This window comes from Gaeumannomyces tritici, assembly GCF_000145635.1.
Source record: "Gaeumannomyces tritici R3-111a-1 unplaced genomic scaffold supercont2.3, whole genome shotgun sequence".
Lineage (NCBI taxonomy): Eukaryota > Fungi > Ascomycota > Sordariomycetes > Magnaporthales > Magnaporthaceae > Gaeumannomyces > Gaeumannomyces tritici.
This window is the reverse complement of record NW_008804547.1, coordinates 3343087-3368574: the sequence shown is the minus strand read 5'-3', so window position 1 is coordinate 3368574 and position 25488 is coordinate 3343087. Positions and strand designations below refer to the sequence as shown.

The following is a 25488-nucleotide window of genomic DNA, read 5'->3' as shown; positions in this document are numbered from 1 at the left end:
TAGATACGCGCCACCACCCACACAAATGGAAAAGAAAAGAAATGCATAAAAACGATATAAGGACCAAAAAGCTCGCCCGATCGCCTTGCGAGGACCGGGTTACGAAAACCCTAGTTGGGTTTTGCTTCGAAGCTCAGCATCTTTCAACCGAGTGCCCTTTACTACCAGGAACTTTATACCCCAAAGGGACACCTGACAACACTCGTACTCGAACTCACGACTTGGGTGTACTATGCCTCACGCATGGAAGAAGGGGAGATTTCTCTACCACTCGACCATTCCGTTTGCCGCGGGAGCTTGTTGGAAGTAACGCTCCGGGTCGGTTTGATATGGGCACTGGCGCGCCTCGCTCCTATGCTTTGGCAGGTTCAACCACTACCATGGTGATTATATGGATGGCATTGCTTTCATTTTGTCCTCAGCCACACATATATCCAACGTTACTTGGGGATAAGCCACGACCTTGGGCGGTTAATTATTAAAAAAGCAGATTTGAAGAGAAAGCCAAAACTATACACAATAATAAGGAGGGAAATAGGAAGTTATATAGGAAAACGGAACAAGGCAAGCTTGCAGAGCGGACTGGGTGGTAGGATTCTGATTACTATTGCCGGAGCCGGAGACTTTGTTTGGCCATCGTCCCATACACCTGGATGACCTACTCCCCCAAGAAACCTGCATCGACCGAGCAACCTACCTCGTTTCTCCATGCCCTGACTTTTTTTGCCGCATCACTCTCCAACCCTCCATCCCTCGCCTCTGCGCATCACAAGAGCTTCCTACCAGTTTCCTACCAGTAACGTCACCACCGTCTCCATCATGCACTGCAAGCTCTCCATGGCGCCGGCCATGCTGGGCTGCCTGGCCTGGCTCACCACTCTAGCATCAGCTCAAGCCTCGCTGCCTGCTCTTGCGCCTCGCCACCATGACCCCAAAGACAACGCCCCCATTCTTCTCGATCCAACCAAGCTGCCTCTTTGCTTTGGCTCCACGGGCAACCGGAGCCTTATGCAGCAGGAGCCGCTTCGCTGGCCCGTCAAAGGCTCGCCCGTGGCCCTGTTCACGCACGAGCACTCCAGCATCGTGAGTATTTGACGACCACACACACACACACACACACACACACACGCACACATGGCTACCGTTTTTCCTCACCTCGGACGTACAAAGTACACACCATCCGCACCTCCCAAACAAAATCGGATACCGACAAACAACACGACCTCACTGACCAACAAAACCGTGCTACCCTTTTTTTTTTTTTTTTCGCGCAGTGGGAGTTCCGCGTCGTCCCCCAGTCCCAGATCAACGTCGTCAAGCAGGGCTGGCAGGCCATCGCGCCGCTAGTCAACCAGACGGGCGCGGGCGAGTGCTGCATCACGCGCGTCATCGGGCAGGAGCCGCTGCTCGACCTCAGCTCCGTCGTGCAGGTCCACCAGCACATCAACGACACCCACTCGTACCACCAATGCGCCATCGTCCGCTTCGTCCGCGCCCCGCCCGACCCCACGCCCGGCTCGTGCGTCACCGGCGACACCGTCGAGGCCTCCTGGGCCCTGGCCTTCTCACCGGGGCACGACGGCGGCGGCGGAAGCCACGGCAGTAGCCCGGACGGCGAGCCGACCCTGCCAGTCGTCCCGGCCGGGCTCGAGAGCGGCAACTGCCCGCGCATGGAAGACGTCGAGCCGGCCGACCGCGTCGCGCGGTCCTACGTGGTGCTGGGGAGCGCCACCGACAACCCCTGCGTCATGCTGCTTCACCCGATGGACCCGGAGCACCTCGCTGACGAGCTATCGCGCATGGTACCGTCGGGTGCCGCGAATCCGGTGAGCGGCACGCTGTTGGGACCCTGGACTCTGGGCGTCGCTCTGGCAATCTTGATGTAGGACTGGTCAACAGCAGCAAAGCAGGAACGGGTGTTGTACATGAGTAAAGCACGGGCGAGCAGAGCGAGGAGTAACGGGTCGGATTGCGTTGGATCCCGAAAGGACATTCAGCCACAATGCTGGTGTCCCGGAATGTTGTCTTTCTCTAGCAGTCCACACCAAAGAAGCCGTCCGTGTAAAGAAAGATGGACGGCCACTCAAGAGTCTCCTTCCTTGATGACAATAGCATCAAGAATTTGTTTATACAACTCCAAGTTTCTTCACTTTCCAAAAGCTGACTGAAAGGGGTGACGTTTTCCCACGAGGCCGACCCGGCGATAGCGTAGTAGCATTGTCGCGCGGTGGTGCCGGCCTCGGTACAAACACGCCGTCCCAGCAATGGCGTAGGAGCACTTTCGCTGTCGAGTGGGCGAAGAAACCTCGAAAGACAGCGTATCCAAACACGGATGGGGTATCATAAAGCCAAAGACATGAAAAAAGAAAATAGTAAAGACGAAACACGACCAATAGGCGGCCCGAGGCGATAGCGCGCTAGCATTGTCGACTGCGAGGCCGCCGTCTCTTGGCCTTGGATGCTGGATCCCGGCGATGGCGTACCGGCACTGTCGCCGTCGGGAAGGGGCCAACTGCTGAGGGGCGTAGCGATGGCTCATCCTCGGATGATCGGCACACCGAGCTGAGAGTAGGGGGGTGATGGTTGACGAAGGATACCGGTAATGAAGATGGAGAGATAAGATGGTAGATAAAGAAGGTGAAGAAGAATAGGATGACCGCCCAACACCGGATGGTAGATTTTCAGATGGCGGGTTGAGCTGCTCAGAAAAAGATGGCAAGGTCTGCATCGTCGGCTAGGATAGCATGTTGGATGCTCCCAGGTCTAGAGGCCCTGCGTAGTGAGACACTTAGGATCGCTTGCTCCACCACATGCGCCCGAAGCCGCGCGGCTGGAGCTCGCGCCTGGCCGCGCCGTCCTGCACCTCGCCGCCGCCGTCGCTGTTGGCGATCCTGTGGCTCGGCTCGTTGCCAAACATGTGGAGAAGGAGCTTCATCAGGAAGCTGCTGGCGATGCTGACGACCAGGATGGCGATCATGACGAGGTTGCTCTTGCGGTAGCGGTGAGGGCCAGGCGCGGCGTCCTCGGGCCAGCCGGTGTAGAGCGCGTAGGTGGTGGTGATGCTGCCCAGGTTGCCCAGGCCCGAAACCAGGGCCGAGGCGGCGGCCACGCCGACCTCGCCGTGGCGCCGCTGGAAGATCTCGTTGGTCCAGGTCATGCAGATGGGGACCGTGGGGCCTAGGCCGAAGCCGACCAGGAGGAGGCCGCCGTACCGGGCCCAGGGGTTGGACAGCGGCGCAAAGGTCACGACCAGCAGGCCGGCGATCTGGATCGCCGTTGCGGCGGAGAAGAAGAAGGGGCGGAGGTGGTGGAACCTGTCCGAGATGGGCGTCACGAGGAGAATGGCGATCAGGTCCATGATCCAGATGGGAGCAAACAGGAGGCTGAGCTGGACGCCCGTGAAGGCGGGGTTGATGCCTGAGATGATGACGGTGCCATAGAGCTGGGTGCCGATGCCCACACCGACGACGCCAAAGTACATCATGACCAGGGGCCAGAGGCGCCAGTCAATCAGGACGTATCCCAGGTCTTTCATATTCCAGGGCCGGGCGTGGTACACGCGCTTCAGCTCCTGGTAGTGGACCACGGCGTCCTCGCCCTTCAGGGCCTCGGGGGCCAAAGGCAGCCATCTGCTCCAGCGGCTGCGGACTCGCTTCTCACCGGGGGGCAGCGGGCGCTCAGGCAGCCACCACAAAAGAGTGATGCCCAGGACCACAGCTGAGAGGCCGTAGAGGAGGAACATCCACCGAAATCCGACAAGGCCACCCAGCCCATCCATCTGTTGGAATCCGGCCGAGACGAGGCCAACGACAGCGGCCGAGACCTGGGCCGCCGTGAAATACTGGCCAATGCGCTTGCCAGTCCTCGAAGGCGGGTAGAAGAGGGTGAGGTAGTAGGCCATGCCGGGCCACATTCCTGCGATGACAACGCCGAGGAGGAAGCGCAGAAGCCTGTGCGTGTCAGCAGATCCTGGTCGCACAGCATCACAGATACAATGGCAGCCCCTACTGAACGCTCCAGGCATCCTGGACGGCGGCGAAGCAGGCGCCGATGACGCCGACGGCGATCACTATGCGAGCCATCCAGGCACTCGGGCTGAGCTTGCTCATGACCAAGTTTGAAGGGCAGTCAAAGATAACATATGCCACGTAGAAAAGAGAGAGGGCGGTTGAGGTGTCGCGAGGGGTGAGTTTCAAGACCGTCATCAGGTCGTGCCCCTGGGCCGCGTTCATGGTCTGGGCAATGCCGATGTTGGAGCGAATGGCGGAGCAGAGGAAGTACAGAATCCAGAATGCTGCGTCGGTTCAGTGTCAGCTTGGGCTCCTGGCTGGAGTGTCTAGGTAGATAGTAGAAGCTTGTGAGGCCAGCCACACACCTGAGATGATACGGCGGTCCAGCTTTCTTTTGGGGAGGTCAGTCCACACACTATTCCCAGATTTGGTCTCATTCTCTCAGCTCAAAGAAAACCGCGCCACCATACCGGTAGACTTTCTCGACTCTTTCCGTATCGTAGTCGTCCGCGGCTGAAGTGCCATTCTCGCGCTGGCCCAGGTCCGAAGACTCATGGTCCACGTTCTCGGTCGGAGGCGACTTAACATCGCCCGCCTGCAGCGCCGGCAGGGGAGGATCTGCAGTTTGGGCCATACTTCGACCGCGGAGTAATGGAAGAGCGTGCTACCAGTCTTTTCAGGCCGCCTACTGCTTGGGTTTGAACTTGGAGACGATGTACGGTAAAACAGTGTGGGAATATCGTGACTTGGGAACTCTGTCGTTGTAATTTGCCTTGGTGAGGGAAATAAGCCCCAGATGAAAACTTTTCCGGCCCTATGGTCCTTTTGACCACACCCCTACAACCCATCTGTTGGGAGGTTGTGACCCCCCCCACGGGCAGGCGAGGTGGGTCGTGAGGGCGCCACCTTCAGGGCTTGGCACGCTTCAGCCATCGTTAGGTAACAGCTTCACACCATTGATTACAACACGAACCATCGTGTTCAGCCGCGCAGGATAAGGTTAAGCGGCGCATTGCGCAGACGGATTGCTGGAGAGACCAAAGTCCTAAACTGAATGTAAGGCTGTTCCTGTCGGCTGGAGTCATTGTCTCCAGGCCCTAGCAGGGCGTGGAAACTGGCAGGTAACCCAGTGTTGGAATATACGCTTTCCCCAGCCAAGTATTCACAAACAATCACGACATAGACAAATTGGTATAACCACCAGAGCAGAACGAAAAATGAATGGTCTGAGATAGGGCCATATCAAAGCAGTAGGAGATTTCACGATTAGCCAGCAGACAATGCTGTCCATGGCAACGCAACTATCCGGTCACATATTTTGTCACACGGCTGCCTACCTATCAATCAAACCTCAGTGCCTTAGGCTGCCACTTCGCTCGATTCCAGTCACAGAAATCTGCGGTGAGAAATTTGGAGCCAAGCAGATCAATCTCTGCTCAATCTGACGAGCGACCCAAAAACAAACGAGCCCGTTCTGAGGCGGCCACAATTCGGCAAACGGGCCCATTTGGATGTTCGCCGTCTACCACTGGGGCAATTGATTGATCGATTGGGATCGCAAGCCCGTGATGGTGGGTTGATTTATTGCCCCTGCCCGCCCTCACGCCGAACCTCCCATCGGTGAGCGCCTTGCCGATTCTCCGTTGCTCTCGCGGCTGGACACTGCGGAGCTTTCAGGTCCAGGCTAGGTGCCTACTAGGTAGGTACCGTACCTACCCAGGCAGGCAGATCAGGTAACCATGGCCGACCTGTCTCGAATTGGGAACCAACGCGATGACATCGAGTGCACCTGCGATCTGGCTCGGCATTCACCCATGTGGCTCCTCATCTAGGATTGGCGTTTTATCACCTGTCGCAGTCACAACAGTGGGAAGGTATGACTCCTCCAGCGTCGTTCCAGATCCCCCTCGGCTAACTGCCAGTAGTTGATCGTGCAACCCTTTCGGTCTCTGCGGCACCGTTGCCACGTCGTCGCTTCCATGGGGGGTGGCCTCAGTTGCCCCAGTCGGCTGGCTGTCCGGAGACGGGGCATATGCAGCCTTACGGGGATGCAAATACCTGCACGGCCTACCCTACCTACCTACCCATATGTATGTGCGGCTGCTGTTATGTTGGCTTCGCGGGTGACGGGCCGTGAGGCAGCAGTGCCCGTGAACAGGCGCCCAGGCACCCGACGTGCCTCTCCATAGTGTGGACCCGTTGCGCTCTTATCAATCAGCAGGCACACCTGCCGGAGCCTGAGCTCACAACTTCTCTGCTCGATGCAAGCGCGTGTTGGCACGGCTCCGGGCGTATCGCCCGCTTTACTGGGCCGCTCATGGTGTTGACCGAGCATGCGGCTGCTGTGTTGGTCATGAACCATGCGGCCTCTGTTAATGGCCATGCCTCCCCGAGGCTCTTGGGGGCGCCCTTGTCTCGAGAGGAAGGCTTTTTCATGCTGCCTGTTTTTATACACAGGCGGTAACATCATCCGAAACTTACAGAACCTAGTCCTGGAGCCCTCCCGCGAACTCTTTCATCAATGGTACTTTCCTAGGCGAACCTACAATATTGAGCTTTTTTTTTTCGATGGCGTGCGAGCCGCGCCGCAATCCGTTCCTTCTTGATTCCGAAGAGAAACGTGGAAAAGCAGTCTTTCCCACAGTGCCCAGGCGGCACCGAACGCTCCTTATCAACTTTTTTGTTTCCATTCTTCTTATTGTTCCCGCCGGGCATCTGCCGTGCACCCCGGTTACGAACATTCGAGCTGCAAAAAGCGACACCAAACAAAGTCTCGGGCTACAATTCTAAGAACCCCCAACTTAGACCCACAGGCTGTGTTTAAAAACAAGCTTCAGCATACGCTATCCGGCTCCCAACAGCCGCTCCCCAAGCAGATGAGCCAACGGCACGGCACTACTTGAAAAGGAGCTCAGTATCGGTAGGACTTGTGCAACCCGCGGGCCAACTAGCCTTGTCGCCGGCGCATAATCCCTGACAGCTACCTCGTGACCTTTGCACAACTTTCTGACGGCTGAGCAAGGCTGACGAACTGGTTGCCGATCCAGTCACTTTCGGAGTGGGCAACACAACCTAAACGGCAGCAAGATGGACTCCGACCCGTCACATGATGACCTCAGGCGAAAGAGTGCCTGTCCTGAGAACGGCCCTATCGGTGAGTCACACCTCCTACGACCTTGCGCGGCCACCAGCGTTGGAGGACTTGAGGGGTCGGAACAGAGTCATCAGCCTCATGTCCGAAAACCTACTAATACGGCAGCAGTGCTCTTCCTGAACAATCTCGAAGGCCTGGAGGACAAACGAGGCCTCTTGGACGAGCGTGGCGGATCAGGTACGTGTGTGCGCCTCAAAAGGCAGCAAAGCAATAGTTCCCCGAGGCTGCCGGATTCTTGGGCTGGTTGCTGGTGCAATGGCAAATCCGCCGGGGAGCCCGCAGGGGTGTGAAGCTCTCTACCCCACAAGCTCACAAGCCCAGGCTGTGACTACAGGCACACCTCTCAACGTTGTGGCGCAGTGCGCACGGGCCTTTTGTTATGTGGTGGCGGCCCATTTTGTCAACCGCTCAGAGTCAGCGCGGCGTGGAAGCACATCAGACATCAGCCTCACAGCATCAAGGCCGTCGGGGTGGTTGCCTTGGGACGCACCAACTGATTCCCATGCTTCTCATATAGCACACCCTCGCGCCCACGATTGCCCGAGCCCACACGCCAGTAGCTCGTTCGAACCCCACACCTCCGCAGCCGCCTCGATTAGCTCGCGACCGCCTTCTGGCGACTTGGTCCGCCCCGACTCCTCCGACACACGCCCCGAGCACCCCGGCCCCCCAGAGAGCGCCTGCCAATACCCTTCCGACACCGGCCAGCACGCCCACGCGCTCTTGGGAACCATGAGTGTCGTTTTCGAACACAGGGCGAGCATGTTCCACCCCGACGGCAACTATCCGCCGATTGGGGAGGCCCCCGACCTACCCGACGTGGGCGCCGACGTGCACGTTGTCGCCCACAATGTCGCAGTTGTCCATGACGTCGCCGACATCCACCCCGAAGTCCACCCCGAAGGCCATGCCGAAGCACAGCAAGACATGATGCACGACCCCAAATCGGACCCTGTCCATGATGTCCAGGCTGTCCACGATGTTCCCGAGCCGCAAGACGCCACACAGCCTCACGACGTCCACCCTGACCACCAGATGCACGAGGCGCACCAAGTACATGGCGTACATGGAATTCACCAGAGCCATGGCGACGCCGGCGATGTGGTTCACGAGGTGCACGAAGTGCACGACGTCGTCCACGAGATGCAGAACGTCCACCAGGTGCACGGTGTCCTGCACGACGATATGCAGCCCGACGAGTCCTCGCGCTTCGACGAGACGGACGTAGCCGAGCTGGCGGCTGCTGTCCATGGCTACGCCGCGCAATCCTCAGGCATGGTCGAGTCGGAGCCGACTTTGCAGATGGTGCATGGGCTGCCCGACCTTCCCGTGCTCGCCGCCGACAAGCCAGACTCGCCGCCGCCGCAAGTTGTTAACGGCAACCACCGCATCAAGTTGATACCCAAGCCGGAGCGCCAGCCTACCAAGAACCTGACAGGGAAGTTTATCTGCACCTGGGAGGGCTGCCAGGAGGATGTGCGCGAGTTTGGTCGCAAGTGCGAATGGAAGTAAGTCTTTGTGTGATTTATTTTCCCCCCCTATCTCTCCCACATGGCTGCATACTGACATCATATTTCTCCTTTCCACAGCAAGCACATGGACAAGCACGATAGACCCTACAAGTGCCTCGCCGAAGGATGTGAGAAACTGGCAGGGTTCACATATTCTGGGGGCCTGCTACGGCATGAGCGCGAGGTACACGCCAAGCATGGGGGGCCAAAGAATCCTCTCAACTGCCCACATCCGACATGCAAGCGGCACACAGGCAAAGGCTTTTCGCGACAGGAGAACCTTAACGAGCATCTTCGCAGGTGTCATAGAAATGGGTCCCCCTCCAACGCGGGCGGCGACACAGACGACGCCGCAAGCGAGGTTGCGGCAGCAGGCGGCGTCGCGATGCCCGGTAGCGCGGCCAAGCGGAAGCGAGATGCCGCGGACGACGACCTGGCCGACCTCCGGGCAGAGGTTAAGAAGACTCGCATGGAGAACGACGAGCTTCGACTGCAGCTCGAGATGCAGAGCCGGCAGATCGAGGACATGGTACAGCAGATCCGCGAGCTTCGGCAAACCCCCGATCTTCAGCAGAGCCCCGAAATCCTCCAGTGAGGGGCTTTTTCAGGCAGATTTTCCTCCCACCCAAACCATGCCACTCTGGTTTCGCCGCGCAGGCCACGTTCGAATCACGTGCTTTATTGCGCCATTTCTTCTATCTCATGGCGCCTGTCGCCACCTTTATCCTCAGCGCCTCTTTGCTTTCTCTACTACCATTTCTATACATGTATCTTATTCGTCCTTTTGCCCCTTTCCCCCCCTTTTTTTTCCTTTTCTCTATAGATTACGGGCGGCGTTGGGTGGGACACGGTTGGGTTTAGACATTATGAGACTGGAGACGGACGCATGATTTCAACGTTTTTTCTTCTGAGAACACGAACGATTGGAGTTGACGGGTGCGCGCGATGCGTGCACTCCTTTTTACACGTACATTATTGGAACACTCCTCCCACCTCCCTTATCGTTGCATCTCACATTGCATCCTGTTATGAAGCGGCGTTTGGGCTCCCTCTCTCCTTTTCAACACATCCTTGACACCCTTTTTTCTATCCTAACGATTTTGTTCATCCTCTTTTCTTTTTCTTTTTCCTTATTCTCTGTTGCGCCATTCTTCGCAACACAATACCCCCCCTTCTTTCTTCTTTGGTGCCCAGCATGGGATTGTACATAGGATGTACCATAAATTCCATATTATTGGCAATACCCTCCAAGTATAAAAACGGGCTCCGTAAACCAAGGCACACACATGCGGCTTAGCACCAGTACATCCGGGTAAGTATGCGGCCCCCCACGATCCCATCGGAGATTCCGGCGGACTGCGGCACGAAACACGGGACGTTTTTTTTGTCGGTTTGTCTGCCACGTTTTCTTCCACGCGTTTCAAGGCGGGGTTGAGTTGGCACTTTTGCTTGATGATCTCGTTGGCTACCAAAAAACGAGCTTCTGATCCGGATGACTCCCTGGGACCAATCATTGTAGGTAGTGTGGCGCAAAAGGATGAGGCGCTGGTGCCTGGAGGACGTCATCCGCCTCGCATGCCTCGACTCGTACTTGCCTTATGTTTTTTTTGTTTTTTTTGCCCCTTGCAGGATGACAGGTCTTATTTTGGACGCCACTACCATAAACGGGCACGTACGCATCACGAATCACGGGCACGAGGCGCGGGACTTTATGTGAGAGAACGGAAGCGCCGGGGCAGCAGGCGCCAGCTTTAGGTTGACCGTTTCCATCCTGTCGAATCCGGGGCTCTGGGCGAGGGACGTCGGTCGGCCCGGGGGGGCTGCTGATGGGCCGTGGATCAGGGGCCGCAATACGCTGCATGCTAACCTGGTGGGTAGGTAGGCATGGGTATGTCGGTGCCTGGCACCTATGTGATCTACCAATTTGGTCAGGACCTTAGCTAGGCACCAGGTAGGTAGGTCGGTACCTCTAGGCATGTATTTTAACCCGAGGGCGGTTAAAGTGCGGGCGCTTTCAGCCCGCACGAGTAGGCAGGCAATCCTGTTGGTTTGGGCGGGTGCTCTGTCCTGAGGCATCCCAGGTATCTTGGCGGCCACGGCGGCCATGTGGACAGTAACGCTTACACGCCCTGAAGGCTTTTTTTGTTCCTCACTCTTTAGGTTCCTTATTTCTCATCAGTATTCCTCATCATATTTCTCGTCGATTTTCTTATCGTATTCCTCATCGTATTTCTCATCGTGTTTCTAGTACCCTGTTCACTAGGTACCCACCCTGTCCTTCAAAAGAGCAAGCATGCCTACCAGGTACCAGCCTTCCAAAGATGCATGCATTGATGACAAAACGAAAAAAAAAAAAGTGCACAAAATCGGGCGGGCGGGGGCGGCGCGGAATTCGAACCACACCCGTAATGGAATCCATGGAAGGACGCGGCCCGGTATGCGGCCGCGCTTCTATGCGAGTCCGAACCACACGCAATGCACACAGCCACAGCCTCGCGCTCGCTAGCGGGGTCAAGGGCGCTTCCTGGGACCCCGACGGCGCCGGCAGGGCTGTTGGGAGTGCGGGGGTTGATAATTGGCTTGCTCGGCAAAGCGAAAGGAGAAGAAGAGTTTGGACAATCAAGTTGCTACATTCCCATGTAGGTGGATTTGTTAGGCAGAGAGCCCAATGCATTGCGAGACATATTCCATGGTATGGATTGGCCCATCAGGTTAGGTGTTCTTGGTGGCTTATCTCCCTCCACACATCATCGCCGTGGATGCCCTCCTAATCACCGTCACTGCCACCCCCCAAAGATCATTGTCGAAAAAAAAAGCCAACGTTTCTGCCTGTCCGCTGGCCCAGGCAAACATCAACTTCCCCACCTCCCAGGCGGGCATGTCTTGGATGGTATCCGTATCTCCTCTTGTCACTGGCTATCAGCATCATCACATGTTTGCAGCAACCTGGGCAAGGTCAAGGCTTCGGCTATGCAGCAGGCCAACCATGCTCATCTGGTGCATGTCCCGGGGGGTATGGCTATCACGAGGACACGCACGCGCGCGCGCCTTCTCGGACAGTAAATGGGTTGTATGCGAGGCGTCTATAGCAGTGACTCCGGTATATAGCAGACAGGATGAGCAAGGCAGCCTTGCGCAAGCCCCCTTCAGACCTCGAAGATCTCTCCGTACCCCTCCCCGCCGCCGCTCCCGTTGCGGTCGTCGACCAGGTCGAGCCTCCAGCCCTCCCAGTTCTTGAGCCCCCGCTTGGTCTCCCTGATGCGCTCGAGGTGCTTCTTGGCGTCCTCCTCCTGCGCCCGCCGGAAGGCCGCCTCGTCAAACTCAAAGTCGTCGTCGTCATCGAGCAGGCTGTCATCCTCAGGCCCGGCGTGCGGGACGTGGCCGCCGCCCGCGCCCGTGAGCGCGTTGATGCCACTGGCGAAGAAGTCGCCGATGCCACCGCCCGGGCCCCGCCTCTGGGAGGGCGAGAGGGGCCCGGCGCTGCCCAGCTCCACCTCGGTGAAGAGGGTCTCGCCGTCGGGTCCGACCTGCATCTCCCTGCGGCGCTCCTGCCAGATGCCGCGCTTGAGTTCCGTGTTCTCGGCCTCGAGCTGCCGGATCTTGGCCTCGAGCGGCGCGCGCCCCTCGGCCTCGAGCTCGTCGACGGCGTCGTCGTCGGTGCCGCCCGAATCCCTGGCCTCACGCTTGCGGAGCTTGAGCAGCTCAGCCTCGGCCGTCTCGAGCCGCTCCCGGAGTGTCGTGGCGTCTTTTTCGGCCTTCTCTTTCTCGCGCCGCAGCGCCTGAGTCCGTGCATCCTGCTCCTTGTGCAGCGTCGTCAGCGTCGTCGCCTTTTTCTCCAGCGCCTCGGCTCGCTTGGCCTCGCGATCGCGCTGCTCGGCCGCCTCTGCCGCCTCGCGCTCGAGTGAGCGCACCTTGGTCTCGGCGCTGGCCCGCTCGCTGCCCTCGCGCACCGCCTTCTCCGACGCCCGCTCTAGGTTGCGCTTCAGGTCCGCGAGCTCGCGCTGCGCCTGTCCCGCCGCCCGCTCCGCTCGCGCCGCACGCTCCTCCAGCGCTGTCACCTGCTCCGACACCGGGGCTGATGACGACAGCCGCTCCACCTGCGCCCGCAGCCGCGACATCTCGAGCTCCATCGTCTCGATCGTGGCCGTGCGCGCCGCTAGCTGTTCCGTCAGCTCCTGCGGCGGTGTGCCAGCCGAGATGGAGGGCGAGTGCCCGTGCCGTCGAGCCTGGAGCTGGGCGTTTTGCCTTTGTAGGGAGGCAATCTCGGCTTTCTGTTTGCCCAAGCGATTACACAATGATTAGCGTAGCTCCGCCCGCGAACCACCGATACCACAACATAGGAGTCCCCGCAAAGCACCCGCAAACGTAAGAGTAAACGTGGGGCGCAGTGGCAGGCAGTCAGGCGGGCGCGTGACAAAACGTACGAGTTTCTCGACCTCGCCGTCGGACCCTCCCGCGCCCTTGCCGGCAGCGGCGGCATCGTCGCCCTCGCCGTCGCGCAGGTCGGCGAGCTCGTCCTCGGCCTTTTGCCAGCGCTTCTCGGCGTCGGCCGACTCCTTGGTCAGGCGCTTGTTTTCCTTCTCGAGCTCCTCTATGCGCGTGACGTATTTGCGGTAGATCTCGGGTGCCGACTCGCCCAGGCCGGGGCTGGGGAGGGGAGGGGGCACGGTGCCGGCCGAGAGGGATTGCTTGCGGAACGAGAGGGAGCGCGCCTTGGACTGCTCAGCGGCCGACGGTTGCGCCGCCGCCTCCTCCGCCTCGTCGTCGTCCTCCTTGACGACGCCGCCGTCGTCATCGGCGGCGGCCTCTGCGGGCGGCGGCTCGCTCTTCTCCTTGGGGGCTGCTTCCTCCTCGGTTGCCTTCTTTGACGAGCCGCCGGCCTTTTTGGCCTTTTTTGGCCTTCATTTGCTCGACCTACATGGCGGCAAGCTTGGTCAATGTTAGAAGAACCCCGAAAAACCGTCGGCCGCCGACTCGGATATTGGGTGGGGAGGTGGGGACAGGGGTTACTCGCCCGCTTCTTCGCTGCGGCCAGCCGCTCCGCCTTGGCCTTCTCATCTGCGTCAGCCATGGTTACGGTTCGGTGCCGGCCGATCAATGCGGTACTGGCTGGGCGGGCTCAATTCCTGGCGTGTCGTGGCGGTGATGGTTCGTGGCGCGAGGCTGATGTTTTGACGCATTGACGCATCTCGCGGCGGGCTTGTGACAAAGTTGGCTTCTCTGCCAGCCGCCTCAGCCCAGCCCAATCGAGCATCGCCCGCGTGTCGCAGCATTCAAAACACACCCTACCCGCTGGTGGGCCGTAGAGGGGAAGCGCTAGCGGGCAGGCCGCGACCCCTGTCAAGCCACAGAGGGGGCGCGACAGGGGTGCTGCCTGCTGGGCCCCGGCAATGCGTGCTCCTTGCTCCAACCATAATCCCTCCTCCCAGCTGAGGTATGATGGCATTCCTGCAATCCCCTCTCGCTGCATTTTCCATGCATATCACGCCAAAACCCGCATTGCATCCAGCTTTGCCAAAACTGTGCCCTGGACCGTCCTTGTGCTGCTTCGTACTGGCCGATACGAGCTGTGCCCTCCCTGCTGCTCGCGGTTAGATGCCTGGCAGTTCTGCTCCCGTAGCGTTGCTCCTTCCGGCTCTCCACACGTAAAAGAGGACCCTGGAAGAAGCTGCGGTCGAGTAGAAGGAAGCTGTCGATGCTAGGGGGAGACAACAGGGTGCGCCAGTGCCGGCATTGATCCATCTGTCTATTCATCTATCTTGGTCATCCCGGACAAAGAACGAAGAAAAAGAATCAAGAAAATCTGGCACAGTCCTTTCGTTCTCCATTTGACATTATCCAGACATCGGGACGGGTGTTGGAAAGAGACGATTGACAGATCGAGAAAAAAAACAGAGAGCCGGAAAATAAACATGGCCAGCCTCCCTCATCACTACCCGCAACTATCCCTCCATCTCGCCGACCGCTCCCTCACCCCGCTCGTCACCTCGTCATCGCCGTCGTCCTCCTCACCATCATCCTCCTCGCGCCACGACGCCCTCGCCAGGCTCGCCTCCTCGGCGCTGGGCGTGCACGATGCCGCCTCGCGCCTCGGCCTGGGCGCGCCGCAGCGCGTCCTGGTCGAGTACGGTCCCCGCGGCCCGCTGCTGATCCAGACCTTCCTGGACCCCGCGACGGCCGGCGCCATCGCCCCCCGGCGCCCCGGCAGGCAGTGGCCGGCCCCAGCGGGCAGCAGCAACAGCGGCGGCAGGTCCCTCAAGCGGAGGAGTAGACTCATCCCCGGGGATGGCGAGGCGGGCAGTAAACGGGGATTACGATCGCCGTGATGATGGCGATCAGCGGGCAGCCTACGAGACGCCCCACACCGACGACCAGGCCCACGACAATGAGACCGAGCCCGACGCCTTGCCCCCCGATGTTCCGCCAATGCTGCTCGGCGTCATCATCGCCCCAAGTCCGGACGAATATTCCTCTGCCAGGCGCGCCACGGTCCGCCTGGAACGGATTGGTCGCCAGATCCAGGAAAGCTGGGTCGCCGAGGGCGGTCAACCACGACCTTAACCTCACTCTTGGTCGATCCAAAGAGTTGGGCTGCCTGCCTCCCTAGGTACCTGGGTAGGTGGTGCCTGACTCACTAGATGGGTACCACCTGGCTACCTTATCCATCCGGATTATAAAAAGGAAACCAGCCCTTCTAATGGGAATTGTAGTTCCGAATGGTTGTTTTATGTGGAGCGGCGGTTTCCCCTCTCACCTACTTAAGTCATGATCATAAGCCATGGAACAAAAAGAGTTCATCGCCACAGAACTTGCTGTCTCCCGGGTCAAAAGAAAATTGTACGTAGTTCGTCAGGCATGTAAATCCAGAACATGGCTGCATCGCAAAGCAGCAATGTCTTGCACATATAATCGGATATCTTTGGCCGCACCGCTACTCACCGAACATAAAATTGGCTTTGACTTCTCTTTTTGATTATTTTAGTCTGTAGTCTGATCTATTTACTCGTGAACACCATCGTCATCAGCGCGGTTCCAAAAAATCACAATCAGCCCGCATCCTTGTCCTTCTCTAGCGTTCGTGGAATAGCCTAGACGAGTTGCTGGAAGGCACGGTTGATGGGCGAGCGAATGTTGGGCACATCCTTCCAGAAGTCGATGGTGGCAACGGCACGCTTGGAGATACCCTCGGGGGTGAACTCGAACTTCTGCAATGGGGGTCAGCATGTGTTCTCTATATAACGTTGAGCATGTAATGTGGTAATATCCTACCTTGTACACATCCTTGTACGGGCCCGAGGCACCAAAGCGGTTCAGGCCGAACTGCTCATGGGTATACCTCTCCCATCCCATGGTGCTCATGACCTCGACAGACAGCGACGGAATGCCGTCGGGCAAGACCGAGAGGCGGTACTCCTTTGACTGTGCGTCAAAGACCTCGAAACACGGGATGGAGACGACACGGGCCTTGACCTTGTGGTTCTCGGCCAGGTACTTGACAGCGTCGATGCAGATGCCGACCTCGGAGCCGGTGGAGACAAGGGTGATGTTGGCGCCCTCGGCCTCGTGCACGACGTAGCCGCCCTTGGAAGCCTTCTCGATCGTTGAGCTCTCCAGCTGAGGCAGGTTCTGGCGCGAAAGAGCAATGATGCTGGGAGTGTGCTTCGAGGTGAGTGCGACGTAGTAGGCGGCGCTGGTCTCGTTGCCGTCAGCCGGACGCCAGACCATACAGTTGGGGGTAGCGCGGAAGTGAGCCAGAGTCTCGATGGGCTGATGGGTAGGACCGTCCTCGCCGAGGCCGATCGAGTCGTGAGTGGCGACCCAGATGACGCGGACCTGCGACAGGGCCGACAGGCGCACGGCACCAGCGGCGTACGAGACGAAGTTCAGGAATGTGCCGCCGAAGGGGATGATGGTACCGTAGGCAGCCAGGCCGTTCATGATGGCACCCATGGCGTGCTCACGCACACCATAGCGCAGGTAGCGGCCAGCATAGCTGGCGTTACCAAGCCCAAGAGCGAGAGGCTGGAAGTCAGCAGCGCCCGGCCACCTCGTCAGGTTAGAGCCAGTGAGATCAGCCGAGCCGCCAACGAGCTCGGGAATGGCGGCCTCGATCTTGGTCAGGACGGTCTCAGACAGCTTGCGCGAGGCGACAGCGGCGTCGGAAGGAGTGTAAGTGGGGAGGTTCTTCTCCCAGCCCTCGGGCAGATCGCCCTTCAGGCGCCGGGTCAGGTCGGCGTGCTCGGCCTTGTACTTCTCGCCGTACTTGGCAAAGAGCTTGTTCCACTCCTCCTCGGCAGCAGCGCCCGCAGTGGCCTTCTTGTTGTACTGGTCATAGACCTCCTGAGGAACGACAAAGCTCTGCTCGGGGTTGAAGCCAAACTTCTGCTTCAGCTGCTTGATGTCATCGGCCTTAAGGGGCGAGCCGTGGACGCCGTGGGTGCCCTGCTGCTTGGAGCCGAAGCCGATGATGGTCTTCAGCTGGATCAGGGACGGCTTGTCCTTGACCTCTTGGCACTTCTTGATGGCAGCCTCGATGCCGGCCAGATCGTTATCGCCATCATTGACAACCTCAATGTGCCAGCCGTACGACTCGTAGCGCTTGGCAACGTCCTCGGTGAAAGCCAGGTTGGTATCACCGTCGATCGAGATGTGGTTGTCATCCCAGATGGCAATCAGGTTGCCAAGCTGGAGGTGGCCAGCCAGGGAGCAGGCCTCGCTGGAGACACCCTCCATCAGGCAGCCATCGCCGAGGAAGCAGTATGTGTAGTTGTCGATCAGGTTGAAGCCGTCCTTGTTGAAGGTGGCGGCGGTATGCGCCTGCGCAATAGCCAGACCGACGGCATTGCAGATACCCTGACCCAGGGGGCCAGTGGTCACCTCAATGCCGGGGGTGTCGTGGGCCTCGGGGTGGCCAGGGGTAATGCTGTCGACTTGCTGTGTAGGGTTTGCGCCGAACGTTAGGTTCCGTTTGCCAGTAATCTTTGGGATATAGCGAGGCTGGTTGCCTGAAGCTTCGTGGGGGCAGGGCTGAGGTACGTACGCGGAACTTCTTCAGATCGTCCATGGAGACGGCAAAGCCGAACAGGTGCAGCAGAGCATATTGGAGCATGCAACCGTGGCCGTTGCTATAGCAAACAGGGGAAGACAAGTCAGCAAACTCTCTATATTTCTAAAAGCGAGGGATGTCAAGAAGTCTCTGGGGATTCAACTTACGACAGCACGAAACGATCGCGGTTCAGCCACTTGGGGTTCTTGGGGTTAAACCTCATGAACTTGTCCCAGACGACGTGGGCGACGGGCGCCATGCCCCTATTCAGGAGAGAAGCATGTCGTTAGCGATAAAATGATGTGAGCGAGTGGGATCTGGGAGTATGGTTCTTACATTGGCGCACCGGGGTGGCCCGAGTTCGCATTGGCAGTAGCATCCGCCTGTTATCGGGCGACCGTGTTAGCATTGCTCTTGTCCATCGTTTTTTGATCCCTGACCGGGCTTGGGAAGCATCGTCGGGGATGGGGGGTATAGGTGATGATGGTGTTGGAGGAAAGATCTAGCCGCTACTTCTACTCCATGCACCTCCAGCGGTGCTTGGTCAACAGCTAGGTGTGTTGAACTTACAGCAAGAACACGGATGGTGTTGATGGAGAGCTTGTCCGTCTCGGTGAAGCCCATGATTGCTGGTCAAGGTTGTCTGGCAGGTGTTGCGGTAGGGGTAGCCTCTTCCTCAGAGACCGGACAGATTTGGGGAGGATGGGTGGACAGTGGGGAGAGGAGAGTTCGGCGAGAGGGCCGAGAGAAAGGTGATGTCTGGTCTCCAGGTTTTATGGCCGGGTACTGTTGAGACGCACCTACGTTGAGGCGTTTTGGCACCGTTTCTGGCTCCGAGGTGGGGTCACTTTTTTTGGGGGTCGCCTCCGCGCAGGAGCTTTTTTTGCGGGCATTGAGCTCCCACGCTGCCCCTCCTTGGCAGCTTGGTGTTGTAGCACCAGGGCGTGTCGCCGACCCAGCCGAGCGACCTCTGTGTTGCGAGTCGAATTGTGGCTTCCGTTGCAATTCCAATTCGCGCACCGTTGTTACCTGACGGGAGCCGTTGCCACCCATGCCCATTGCCGGCCTGAATAATGCAGCCATCGCCGCCCAGACCTGGTCATGACCCAATCATGATACAACCACGAGCTTTGACTGGCAAAAACCGACGCCCCGCCAACCCCGCGGCAGCTTTTGAGACCCTCGGATTTTAGCCTCCTGAGCATGGATTGATGAAGAAGACATCCTCCGCGACGATGATCAATCATAGCACACCCTGCTAGGTCATGCTTGGTGTCATGCTTGGTGTCGCTCACTCAGCAAGCCGTCATAATGGTGGATTCCATGGCTTGCTCTTGCCGTGCAAAGCGGTAACAGATGAGGGGTCTTGTGCTACAATACGCCCACGGAAAACCAGGAGATAGATGCCATTGTGCAAAATACCTACTCGTCGTGCTATCATTTGCATCTCCGGCTTTCACTAGGTGCCCGGCGCCGCCATGCTTTTGGCATCTCCGGCCTCGCTCTCTCGAAAAAGCGAAAGCTGAAAACACCGCAATAGTACTTCATTAACGTAATGCTGGTTGATACTGGGTGTGGGACCTCCCGTGCTAGCTCGCTGGGAACAGGTGTGTGTATCATTGAGCCCCGCCACCAGACCCGCTGAGGTCATCCGAATCGGCTGTGATGGACCCTGACGGTGAATTTGTGTCATGGAGGCATTCCTTTTGCCAACTCGAGCAGCCTTGCTTACCCAAGGGGCTTTCATGGAAGTTCCGTGACAGTCCAAATAGGGGGTGCCTGTTGAGGATAACACAGACCCGAAGACAGGTCAATTGTTTTCCGTCAGCCACGGATTTACCGTGCGCTTGCATACACAGTACCTCGCCGAACATTTCAAGACAGACGGACCCTGTCCACGCCTTTGGAACCAACAGTCCCATTGGCGGAGGCGCCACATAGAAGTTATGCGCTCCAACCAGAACTCATGTCGAAAAGAGAGACAGGCAGGCACGCTCCTCGAACAAAATGTGCACTTGGAGTAAACTATAGACATCAGAAGGAGTAGAGAAAGTAGGATAAAAAATAGACGCATAGGACAGGCTACAGTCGCCGGAATTGCAGCGTTTATATTTGCTCGTCGTGGCAGGCTCGATCTAGTGTTCCCCTTCCAGCACTAGATAATCAGAAGCGCATAGCGATAACGGGCTAAATATTTGCTATTTTAGCTTTACATATAAATATTCGGACTTCTATCCGGAGCGGGAGGCGGATCTAATTTTTGATGGCTGAGAGCCCATAGCCACTCCAAGGGGTTAGGGTTACATTTTTCGAATATCAAATTCTCTCCTCCGACTGTCGAAGCTATTCACATTCCACTCAATATCAAGTGTGACCTTTGAAAGCACATCACTCAACGAAGCCTTTAACACCAATGGCAAAGAGACAGCCGGGGAAAAAGGCGTCCCCCAGTCATGCCAAGCCACAAAGCAATAAGAAGCAGGCCGGGACGGGGCACGGCAAATTAACCTCCTCGACAGTCGCCGCGGACAAGGATGGCGGCGGCGGACCCGCCGTCGGGACGCCGGACCAGAAGCGCATCCTGGCCGTCTTCGCCGAGGCGTTCGCCGCGGAGCTGGCCTCGGACGCCTTCGCGCCGGCCCTGCAGGCCATCAAGCAGGCCCTGTTTGAGCGCGACTTCGACGCCGCCTTTGGCGCCGAGGCCAACCTGCGCGTCTACGCCGCCCGCTACAGCCCCACGAGGGCCCTGTGCTACGCCGACGCGCTGTCGGGCGTCGCCACGCACCTTGACGGCCTGCTGCTGTTGTCCCCACGGCGACCGCCGCCGCTCGATGGTGCCGACGACGACGACGACGACGACGGGGAGGGTGGCAGCAGCAGCAGCAGCAGCAGCAGCAAGGATTCCACAGGCGGTGGCGAGCTCAGGGCGCTGGCTATAGGCGGCGGGGCCGCCGAGGTGGCCGCGCTCGCCGCCTTTCTCCGCCGGCGGCCCGCCGCCTCCGGGTCTGTCGTGCTGCTCGACTCGGGCCCCTGGGGCTCCGTCGTCGACGCCCTCGCGGCCGGCCTCACGAGGCCGCCGACGCTGTCAAAGTACGCCAGCGCCGAGGCCAGGGCCTCTAACCGCGCGCTGGTCGAGCCCTCGCGCTTCAAGACCGCCTTCGTCCGGGCCGACGCCCTCGCGCTGGACGCCGCCGGCTACGGCGCCCTGTTTCCGGGCGCGGCGGGGCAGGAGGCCACCACCACCACCTCCTCCTCACCTCCGTGCCTGGTCACGCTGCTCTTCACCCTCAACGAGCTGTTCACCGGCGGCGGCATCGGCAAGACGACGGCGTTCCTGCTCAACCTCTCGGCGAGCGTCCCGTCCGGGTCCCTGCTGCTCGTCATCGACAGCCCCGGCAGCTACTCGGAGGCCGTGGTGGGCAAGGAGTCCAAGCGTTATCCCATGAGCTGGCTCCTCAACAAGGTGCTTTCAGAAGCCGAGGATTGGGATTGGGTCAAGCTTGAGTCTCACGACTCGCTATGGTTCCGTCTCCCTACCGGCCTGAGCTATCCGATCCCTCTAGAAAACATGCGCTACCAGCTGCACCTATATCGTGTCTCGAAGCCGGTGTGATCCAAGAGATAATGTGTATTGCAGCGCAGCCTGCGGCAAGAAATTATTGCTGCTATATTACCTTTCTACTGGATATCACTGAAAGAACGTCGCCCCATGTCATCGGCGTCTGCACCCATCAACCCCAGACGCCGCCGCTCCGTCTTCATTCAAGCCAAAGTCGCCTTAGCCAGTCGAACGAGGTCCATTACACCTGGGCACCCTACATAAACCAACCAACCAAGATGCAGATCAAGCCCACACGAGCTTCCTGATCGAATACCCAAGCTGCTCGAGCAGCCCCGCGTTTCGTTTGGCTTCAGCGGCCGAGATGATATCGCCGCTCTCAAGGATGCTCTCCCGCTTGGAGCCTGCTGATATGGGCGTGTTGAGGGCTATGAGCCTTTCGAGCTGGGCGCTGATGCTCACCACCTGCTGAATTTCAGTGAGGCCGTTACCCCCGCTCGACTCGGCGAGTGATGATAGGGAGTAGAGTGCCTTGAGAGCGATTTTCCTCTCCGCTGGCGGAGCGGGCCGACGGGACAGGATGCCAGCGAGCCCTACCGGTCCTGGCGCGTCCGGGGCCTTGTCCTTGTCATCCATTTTTCCAAAGGACGCCGACAAGGACCGGGTGTTGACGCGGATGACGTCCTTTGTTGACGGCTTATATGTCACCAAGATTCCCTGGTTTTTTGTCTCGTCCAGCTGCCACGGCGCCGTGGTGGACGTGACGTACGCTCCGAACGTGGCTTTCTTCACGCTCGCTAGCTCGACGCGCTCAAAGGAGGAGACCTTATCCAGATTCCAGTCGAACCTGCACAGGTACATGGCGACGTCGGTGAGGAGGAGGACAGCCTCTTCGAATGGCTGGGCTGTCAGGCTGTTGGACGTGTGCGGCGTCAGCATTGTCCAGCCGTCGATGAACTCCTCTTTCTCGTCAGCCACAACTCTCTTCTGACACAGCTCGATGGCCTGCTCCCTCATCCGTTGCATTGAAACTGCCGGGTCCTGGGACATCATGTTGACTTCGAATTCATCAAACACCATGGCGGTGACGTTCCCCAAAAGGAAGTCTATTGTCGTCTGGACGAAGAAATCGTTTATCATGCTATTGTTTTCTCTGTTAGATAAGCCGCTGTATCGCTTCGTCTCGAACATAGGAATGCGCAGGAAGAAATCCATATTGGAACACTCACCCGCTCCACAGGCGGTTGACCGACAGACCAATGTCTGTCAGCGCCCCGCGGACGTCCCTCTTCTTGGTCCTCGTGTAGTCTCCTTTCATAGCCGCGGTCGACGCGTACTGTTTCGAGATGGAGTCGCCGTTGTCTGCCCATAGCGTGTTGAACCAGGCCGTCTCCTGATCTCGCTGAGCAGACATGTCGAAGCCTTGCTGGCTCAGCTGATGATCCAGCATGAATTTGGCGAACGAGCTCTGACAGACGTTTGTCCTGTCGAGGCAGTCCATACAGTTCGTCCTCAAGACGCCAGCCTGTCGCGAAGCAATCTCTCCGTTGACCTCGACAGTGCTTCCGAAGCGCTCAAGCTGTTTTCCAAGTATGTCGACGAGCTTCGACACGTTCTCAAACTTCATTCCCCTACATTCGGAGTGGAAGTCAAACCACTCGAACGGAACACCTTCGCTGGGGCCGCTTTCCTCGTTTAATCTTTGAACGCCTTTCTCGTACTGTTCGCCAATAGAAGCCTCGATGCCATGCTTTTCGACCAGATTTACAGCCTGGAGCGAGCCATACTGCGTCTTGAGCATTGAGAAGTGCTTCTTCAAAGCCTGGTAGTTGGACTCGGGGGAATGTTGGATTACGGGTGCCGGCTTCAAGGAATAGGGGCTCTGGACGAAGAAGAGCGGGATGCTTCCTCTTATTTGGGTGAATGAGCATGTCTTCTCCGCAGCGCTGCCCTCGGCAGGCGACAGAATCTGCTCTGTTTCGACAAAGTTGGCCGTGTTACCGTTGTCGTCGACACCGCGCCGCAGATAGCGCAGGCCAGCCCGCTTGACAGACCTCCTCGATATTATGGTGATATCAAAGATCTTCTCAGAAGACCGGCGATTCAGGCTCTCAGAGAGTCGCTCATTTTGGGGAGAAGCAGTGCCGGACTGGGGCCTCGACCTCAGGTCGCTCATCTCAAGCGAATCCTTGACCCCTTCGTCGACCTGGGGAGGATCGCTGTCGACGACGAACGTTCTTTGGCCTACAAAGCCCTGCATCAAGGGGAGAGCGAACGCATCGGCCCCGGCTTCGACAAACCGCTTCAGTACATGTCTGTTCCACCAGAAGACTGGATCAACCCTCCGACAAAGAGGCAGCTCGGACTGGGCCGCGTTCGGAGGCTGCGATGAGAGGCTTCGGGTGATGTCGTGGTCGTAGCTGAAGAAAAAGCTGCGCGACGTCCCAAACAGAATCTGGGTGGTACGCAACAGCTTTGGCAACAAGGCCGCCGCACTGCCCATGGTGGGTTGCGCTGTTTCTTCTGCCTTGACCGCGTCCCCAGTAGCCGGGCCTTCAGGGCTAGGCACACCCCCTTTTCTGCTGTCTCCATCACTCCCGTCGGCAGCGGCAGCATCCTGCTGGGCGACGGGCGGGCCGTTGCTGAGGCCCATGCTCCGCTTCTGGTCCTGCATCCAACCGCCGCCGCTGAACCACCGCTGCGCGAAGCGGCCGTAGCCGCCCCTCTTGTTCATAACATCCGATGCGATGCTCGTGATGGACCGCGGGCGGCCGCGGCTGTCGTCGGGCTCCGCCGCGTCGTCACTGACGTCATCGGACACGACTGGCGCCGGCGGCGCGTTCTCGTCGTCGCTGTCGCTGCTGTCGGTTGCGCTTTCGCCGGCCGCTGTGGCCTCGGAGGCTGCCGCTGCCCGTTTCAGGTGCGCGGCGGTTCGCGCGATGGCCTCGGTGGCTTCGGGCTGCGACGAGCAGGGCGTGAGGGCGACCTCGGTCACAACGTAGACGGGCCTGCCGCGCACCAAGGCGACCTGCTGGCGGCGGGTTATGGTTACGAGGTAGCTGTGCGGCGGGACTGTTATGAGACCTGTACGGGAGAAAGAAACAGGATGGAATAAGGGAGATGTGAAAGTCGGGGTCAGTTCTAATTCCTTGGCGGAGGCGCAAGTAGGGGTCGGGTACAGACCGATGATGCCGAAGCTTTCGAACGAGGCGTTGGGCTTGGCCACTGCATCGCCGGGAACCTCCCTCGAGGCGTGAGAGACGGTCGCATCGCCGTACTTGAGTTTCACCGGAGAGGCTGGTGGCCGGGGGTCTTTCTTGGACGATAGCGGCTGCAAGACGAGACCGTCTACAGCCGCGGATACTAATATCTTGCGCGCCAGGCCGACCATGGCGGCTTCGGCGGCGGCGGCGACTGTCGCACAAGGAGCACGAAAGGGGCGGCAACCGATGGGTAGGGGTATTATCACATAAAAAGATGTTCACAAAAAAGGAAAGAAACCCCCGCACGTTCCGAAAAAGAGTAATGCGAACGATGGGGGAACGGAACGACGTTCAGATTCGCGGCAGAAGATAAAATCGGACGAATCGCCGATCCATCAAGATCTGAGGGGTCCCCCACGGAGCGCCCGCGGTTCGGGTCGATGGGACTTTTCTCCTTACATCTCTCATCACTCAGCGCAGATGGCGGGGCACAGGGACTTGCGTCATTCGTGCGCTGCGCTCCAGCTGCTGGGTGCCCTTTTTTCCCCAAGTGGAAGTGCAGGCTCACCTGCCTGCCTATTGGTTGGTGCATGCGATTGCTAGTGCATGACACGCTTTTGGCAGGTCCAAGACCGGGCTGGGTTCACATGACCAATATGTGATATCTGCTGCCCAATACCGCGAGGACTGGCCAATGTCACCTCGCCACTCTTTGCTTAGCTTGAAGCAAGATTGGGGCCTGGAGAAAAAAGGATCTCGGGCTGTGCGTAGAGCTGCCCAATAGATAGCAAGGACATCGGATGTGAGTAACTAGATTTGCTGAAGAGAATAAAGGGGCTAAGGAGTATATTTCCAAGGCAGAGCCTCTGCATAACGTCGGGCGCTGCCCCCTCGTTATGCCTGTGGCCTTTCCCCTACCTAATATCCCAAGCTCTACTTGAAGAATCTAGACTCAACGACGGGCGACGGTGGCAACGTCGGTTAATAGCCCATTCCGAAGTCATC

At 58.5% G+C, this 25488-nt stretch overlaps 10 protein-coding genes across 10 annotated transcripts; 4 read left to right on the top strand and 6 right to left on the bottom strand.

The window, feature by feature from the left end:
• Positions 1 to 819: 819 nt before the first annotated feature.
• Positions 820 to 1886, top strand: GGTG_06241 (hypothetical protein; the record flags this gene model as incomplete). Its single annotated transcript, XM_009224057.1, has 2 exons — positions 820 to 1083; positions 1275 to 1886. The coding sequence occupies 2 exons, from the start codon at positions 820 to 822 to the stop codon at positions 1884 to 1886; spliced, it is 876 nt and encodes a 291-aa protein (XP_009222321.1).
• GGTG_06240 (vitamin H transporter 1/biotin symporter vht1) lies at positions 1103 to 4819 on the bottom strand. The gene is made up of 4 exons (XM_009224056.1): positions 4481 to 4819; positions 4376 to 4401; positions 4009 to 4294; positions 1103 to 3950 (listed from the first exon to the last, which is right to left on the bottom strand). The coding sequence occupies exons 1-4, from the start codon at positions 4642 to 4644 to the stop codon at positions 2789 to 2791; spliced, it is 1638 nt and encodes a 545-aa protein (XP_009222320.1). The 5' UTR covers positions 4645 to 4819; the 3' UTR covers positions 1103 to 2788.
• An 861-nt stretch (positions 4820 to 5680) lies between these two features.
• GGTG_06239 (hypothetical protein) lies at positions 5681 to 6687 on the bottom strand. The gene is made up of 2 exons (XM_009224055.1): positions 6095 to 6687; positions 5681 to 6023 (listed from the first exon to the last, which is right to left on the bottom strand). Exons 1-2 carry the CDS (start codon positions 6478 to 6480, stop codon positions 5819 to 5821), a joined length of 591 nt encoding a protein of 196 aa, XP_009222319.1. The 5' UTR covers positions 6481 to 6687; the 3' UTR covers positions 5681 to 5818.
• Positions 6688 to 7095: 408 nt separating this feature from the next.
• Positions 7096 to 9939, top strand: GGTG_06238 (hypothetical protein; the record flags this gene model as incomplete). The annotated part of the gene is made up of 4 exons (XM_009224054.1): positions 7096 to 7164; positions 7273 to 7341; positions 7682 to 8672; positions 8754 to 9939. Coding segments are annotated over 4 exons (1646 nt in total), but the record flags the coding sequence as incomplete, so codon positions are not given.
• Positions 9806 to 10781, bottom strand: GGTG_06237 (hypothetical protein; the record flags this gene model as incomplete). Its single annotated transcript, XM_009224053.1, has 2 exons — positions 9806 to 10175; positions 10543 to 10781. 2 exons carry the CDS (start codon positions 10779 to 10781, stop codon positions 9806 to 9808), a joined length of 609 nt encoding a protein of 202 aa, XP_009222317.1.
• A 1040-nt stretch (positions 10782 to 11821) lies between these two features.
• Positions 11822 to 13746, bottom strand: GGTG_06236 (hypothetical protein; the record flags this gene model as incomplete). The annotated part of the gene is made up of 3 exons (XM_009224052.1): positions 11822 to 12946; positions 13100 to 13564; positions 13636 to 13746. 3 exons carry the CDS (start codon positions 13744 to 13746, stop codon positions 11822 to 11824), a joined length of 1701 nt encoding a protein of 566 aa, XP_009222316.1.
• Positions 13747 to 14587: 841 nt separating this feature from the next.
• Positions 14588 to 15236, top strand: GGTG_06235 (hypothetical protein; the record flags this gene model as incomplete). The annotated part of the gene is made up of 2 exons (XM_009224051.1): positions 14588 to 14925; positions 14969 to 15236. 2 exons carry the CDS (start codon positions 14588 to 14590, stop codon positions 15234 to 15236), a joined length of 606 nt encoding a protein of 201 aa, XP_009222315.1.
• Positions 15237 to 15625: 389 nt separating this feature from the next.
• GGTG_06234 (transketolase) lies at positions 15626 to 19001 on the bottom strand. Its single transcript, XM_009224050.1, has 6 exons — positions 18292 to 19001; positions 18058 to 18104; positions 17889 to 17984; positions 17716 to 17800; positions 15945 to 17609; positions 15626 to 15880 (listed from the first exon to the last, which is right to left on the bottom strand). Exons 1-6 carry the CDS (start codon positions 18343 to 18345, stop codon positions 15764 to 15766), a joined length of 2064 nt encoding a protein of 687 aa, XP_009222314.1. The 5' UTR covers positions 18346 to 19001; the 3' UTR covers positions 15626 to 15763.
• Positions 19002 to 19993: 992 nt separating this feature from the next.
• On the top strand, positions 19994 to 22711 carry GGTG_06233 (hypothetical protein). Its single transcript, XM_009224049.1, has one exon. It carries the CDS (start codon positions 20135 to 20137, stop codon positions 21332 to 21334), a length of 1200 nt encoding a protein of 399 aa, XP_009222313.1. The 5' UTR covers positions 19994 to 20134; the 3' UTR covers positions 21335 to 22711.
• Positions 21309 to 24950, bottom strand: GGTG_06232 (hypothetical protein). The gene is made up of 3 exons (XM_009224048.1): positions 24464 to 24950; positions 22510 to 24364; positions 21309 to 22421 (listed from the first exon to the last, which is right to left on the bottom strand). Exons 1-3 carry the CDS (start codon positions 24669 to 24671, stop codon positions 21566 to 21568), a joined length of 2919 nt encoding a protein of 972 aa, XP_009222312.1. The 5' UTR covers positions 24672 to 24950; the 3' UTR covers positions 21309 to 21565.
• Between the last annotated feature and the right edge of the window lie 538 nt (positions 24951 to 25488).

Excerpts from the sequence above, each read along its gene's own strand:
- GGTG_06233 (XM_009224049.1), top strand. The coding sequence starts at position 20,135 with ATGGCAAAGAGACAGCCGGGGAAAAAGGCGTCCCCCAGTCATGCCAAG.
- GGTG_06232 (XM_009224048.1), bottom strand. The coding sequence starts at position 24,671 with ATGGTCGGCCTGGCGCGCAAGATATTAGTATCCGCGGCTGTAGACGGT. Across the intron at positions 24,365-24,463 it reads CGAAAGCTTCGGCATCATCG|GTCTCATAACAGTCCCGCCG; the intron begins GTCTGTACCCGA and ends TCTCCCGTACAG. Across the intron at positions 22,422-22,509 it reads GTCAACCGCCTGTGGAGCGG|CATGATAAACGATTTCTTCG; the intron begins GTGAGTGTTCCA and ends AGAAAACAATAG.
- GGTG_06239 (XM_009224055.1), bottom strand. The coding sequence starts at position 6,480 with ATGATGTTACCGCCTGTGTATAAAAACAGGCAGCATGAAAAAGCCTTC. Across the intron at positions 6,024-6,094 it reads GCAGCCGCACATACATATGG|CCAGCCGACTGGGGCAACTG; the intron begins GTAGGTAGGTAG and ends GTCTCCGGACAG.
- GGTG_06240 (XM_009224056.1), bottom strand. The coding sequence starts at position 4,644 with ATGGCCCAAACTGCAGATCCTCCCCTGCCGGCGCTGCAGGCGGGCGAT. Across the intron at positions 4,402-4,480 it reads AGAGTCGAGAAAGTCTACCG|AAAGCTGGACCGCCGTATCA; the intron begins GTATGGTGGCGC and ends CCTCCCCAAAAG. Across the intron at positions 3,951-4,008 it reads CAGGATGCCTGGAGCGTTCA|GCTTCTGCGCTTCCTCCTCG; the intron begins GTAGGGGCTGCC and ends TGACACGCACAG.
- GGTG_06234 (XM_009224050.1), bottom strand. The coding sequence starts at position 18,345 with ATGGGCTTCACCGAGACGGACAAGCTCTCCATCAACACCATCCGTGTT. Across the intron at positions 17,985-18,057 it reads GGCCACCCCGGTGCGCCAAT|GGGCATGGCGCCCGTCGCCC; the intron begins GTAAGAACCATA and ends TCTCCTGAATAG. Across the intron at positions 15,881-15,944 it reads CGTACAAGGATGTGTACAAG|AAGTTCGAGTTCACCCCCGA; the intron begins GTAGGATATTAC and ends CCCCCATTGCAG.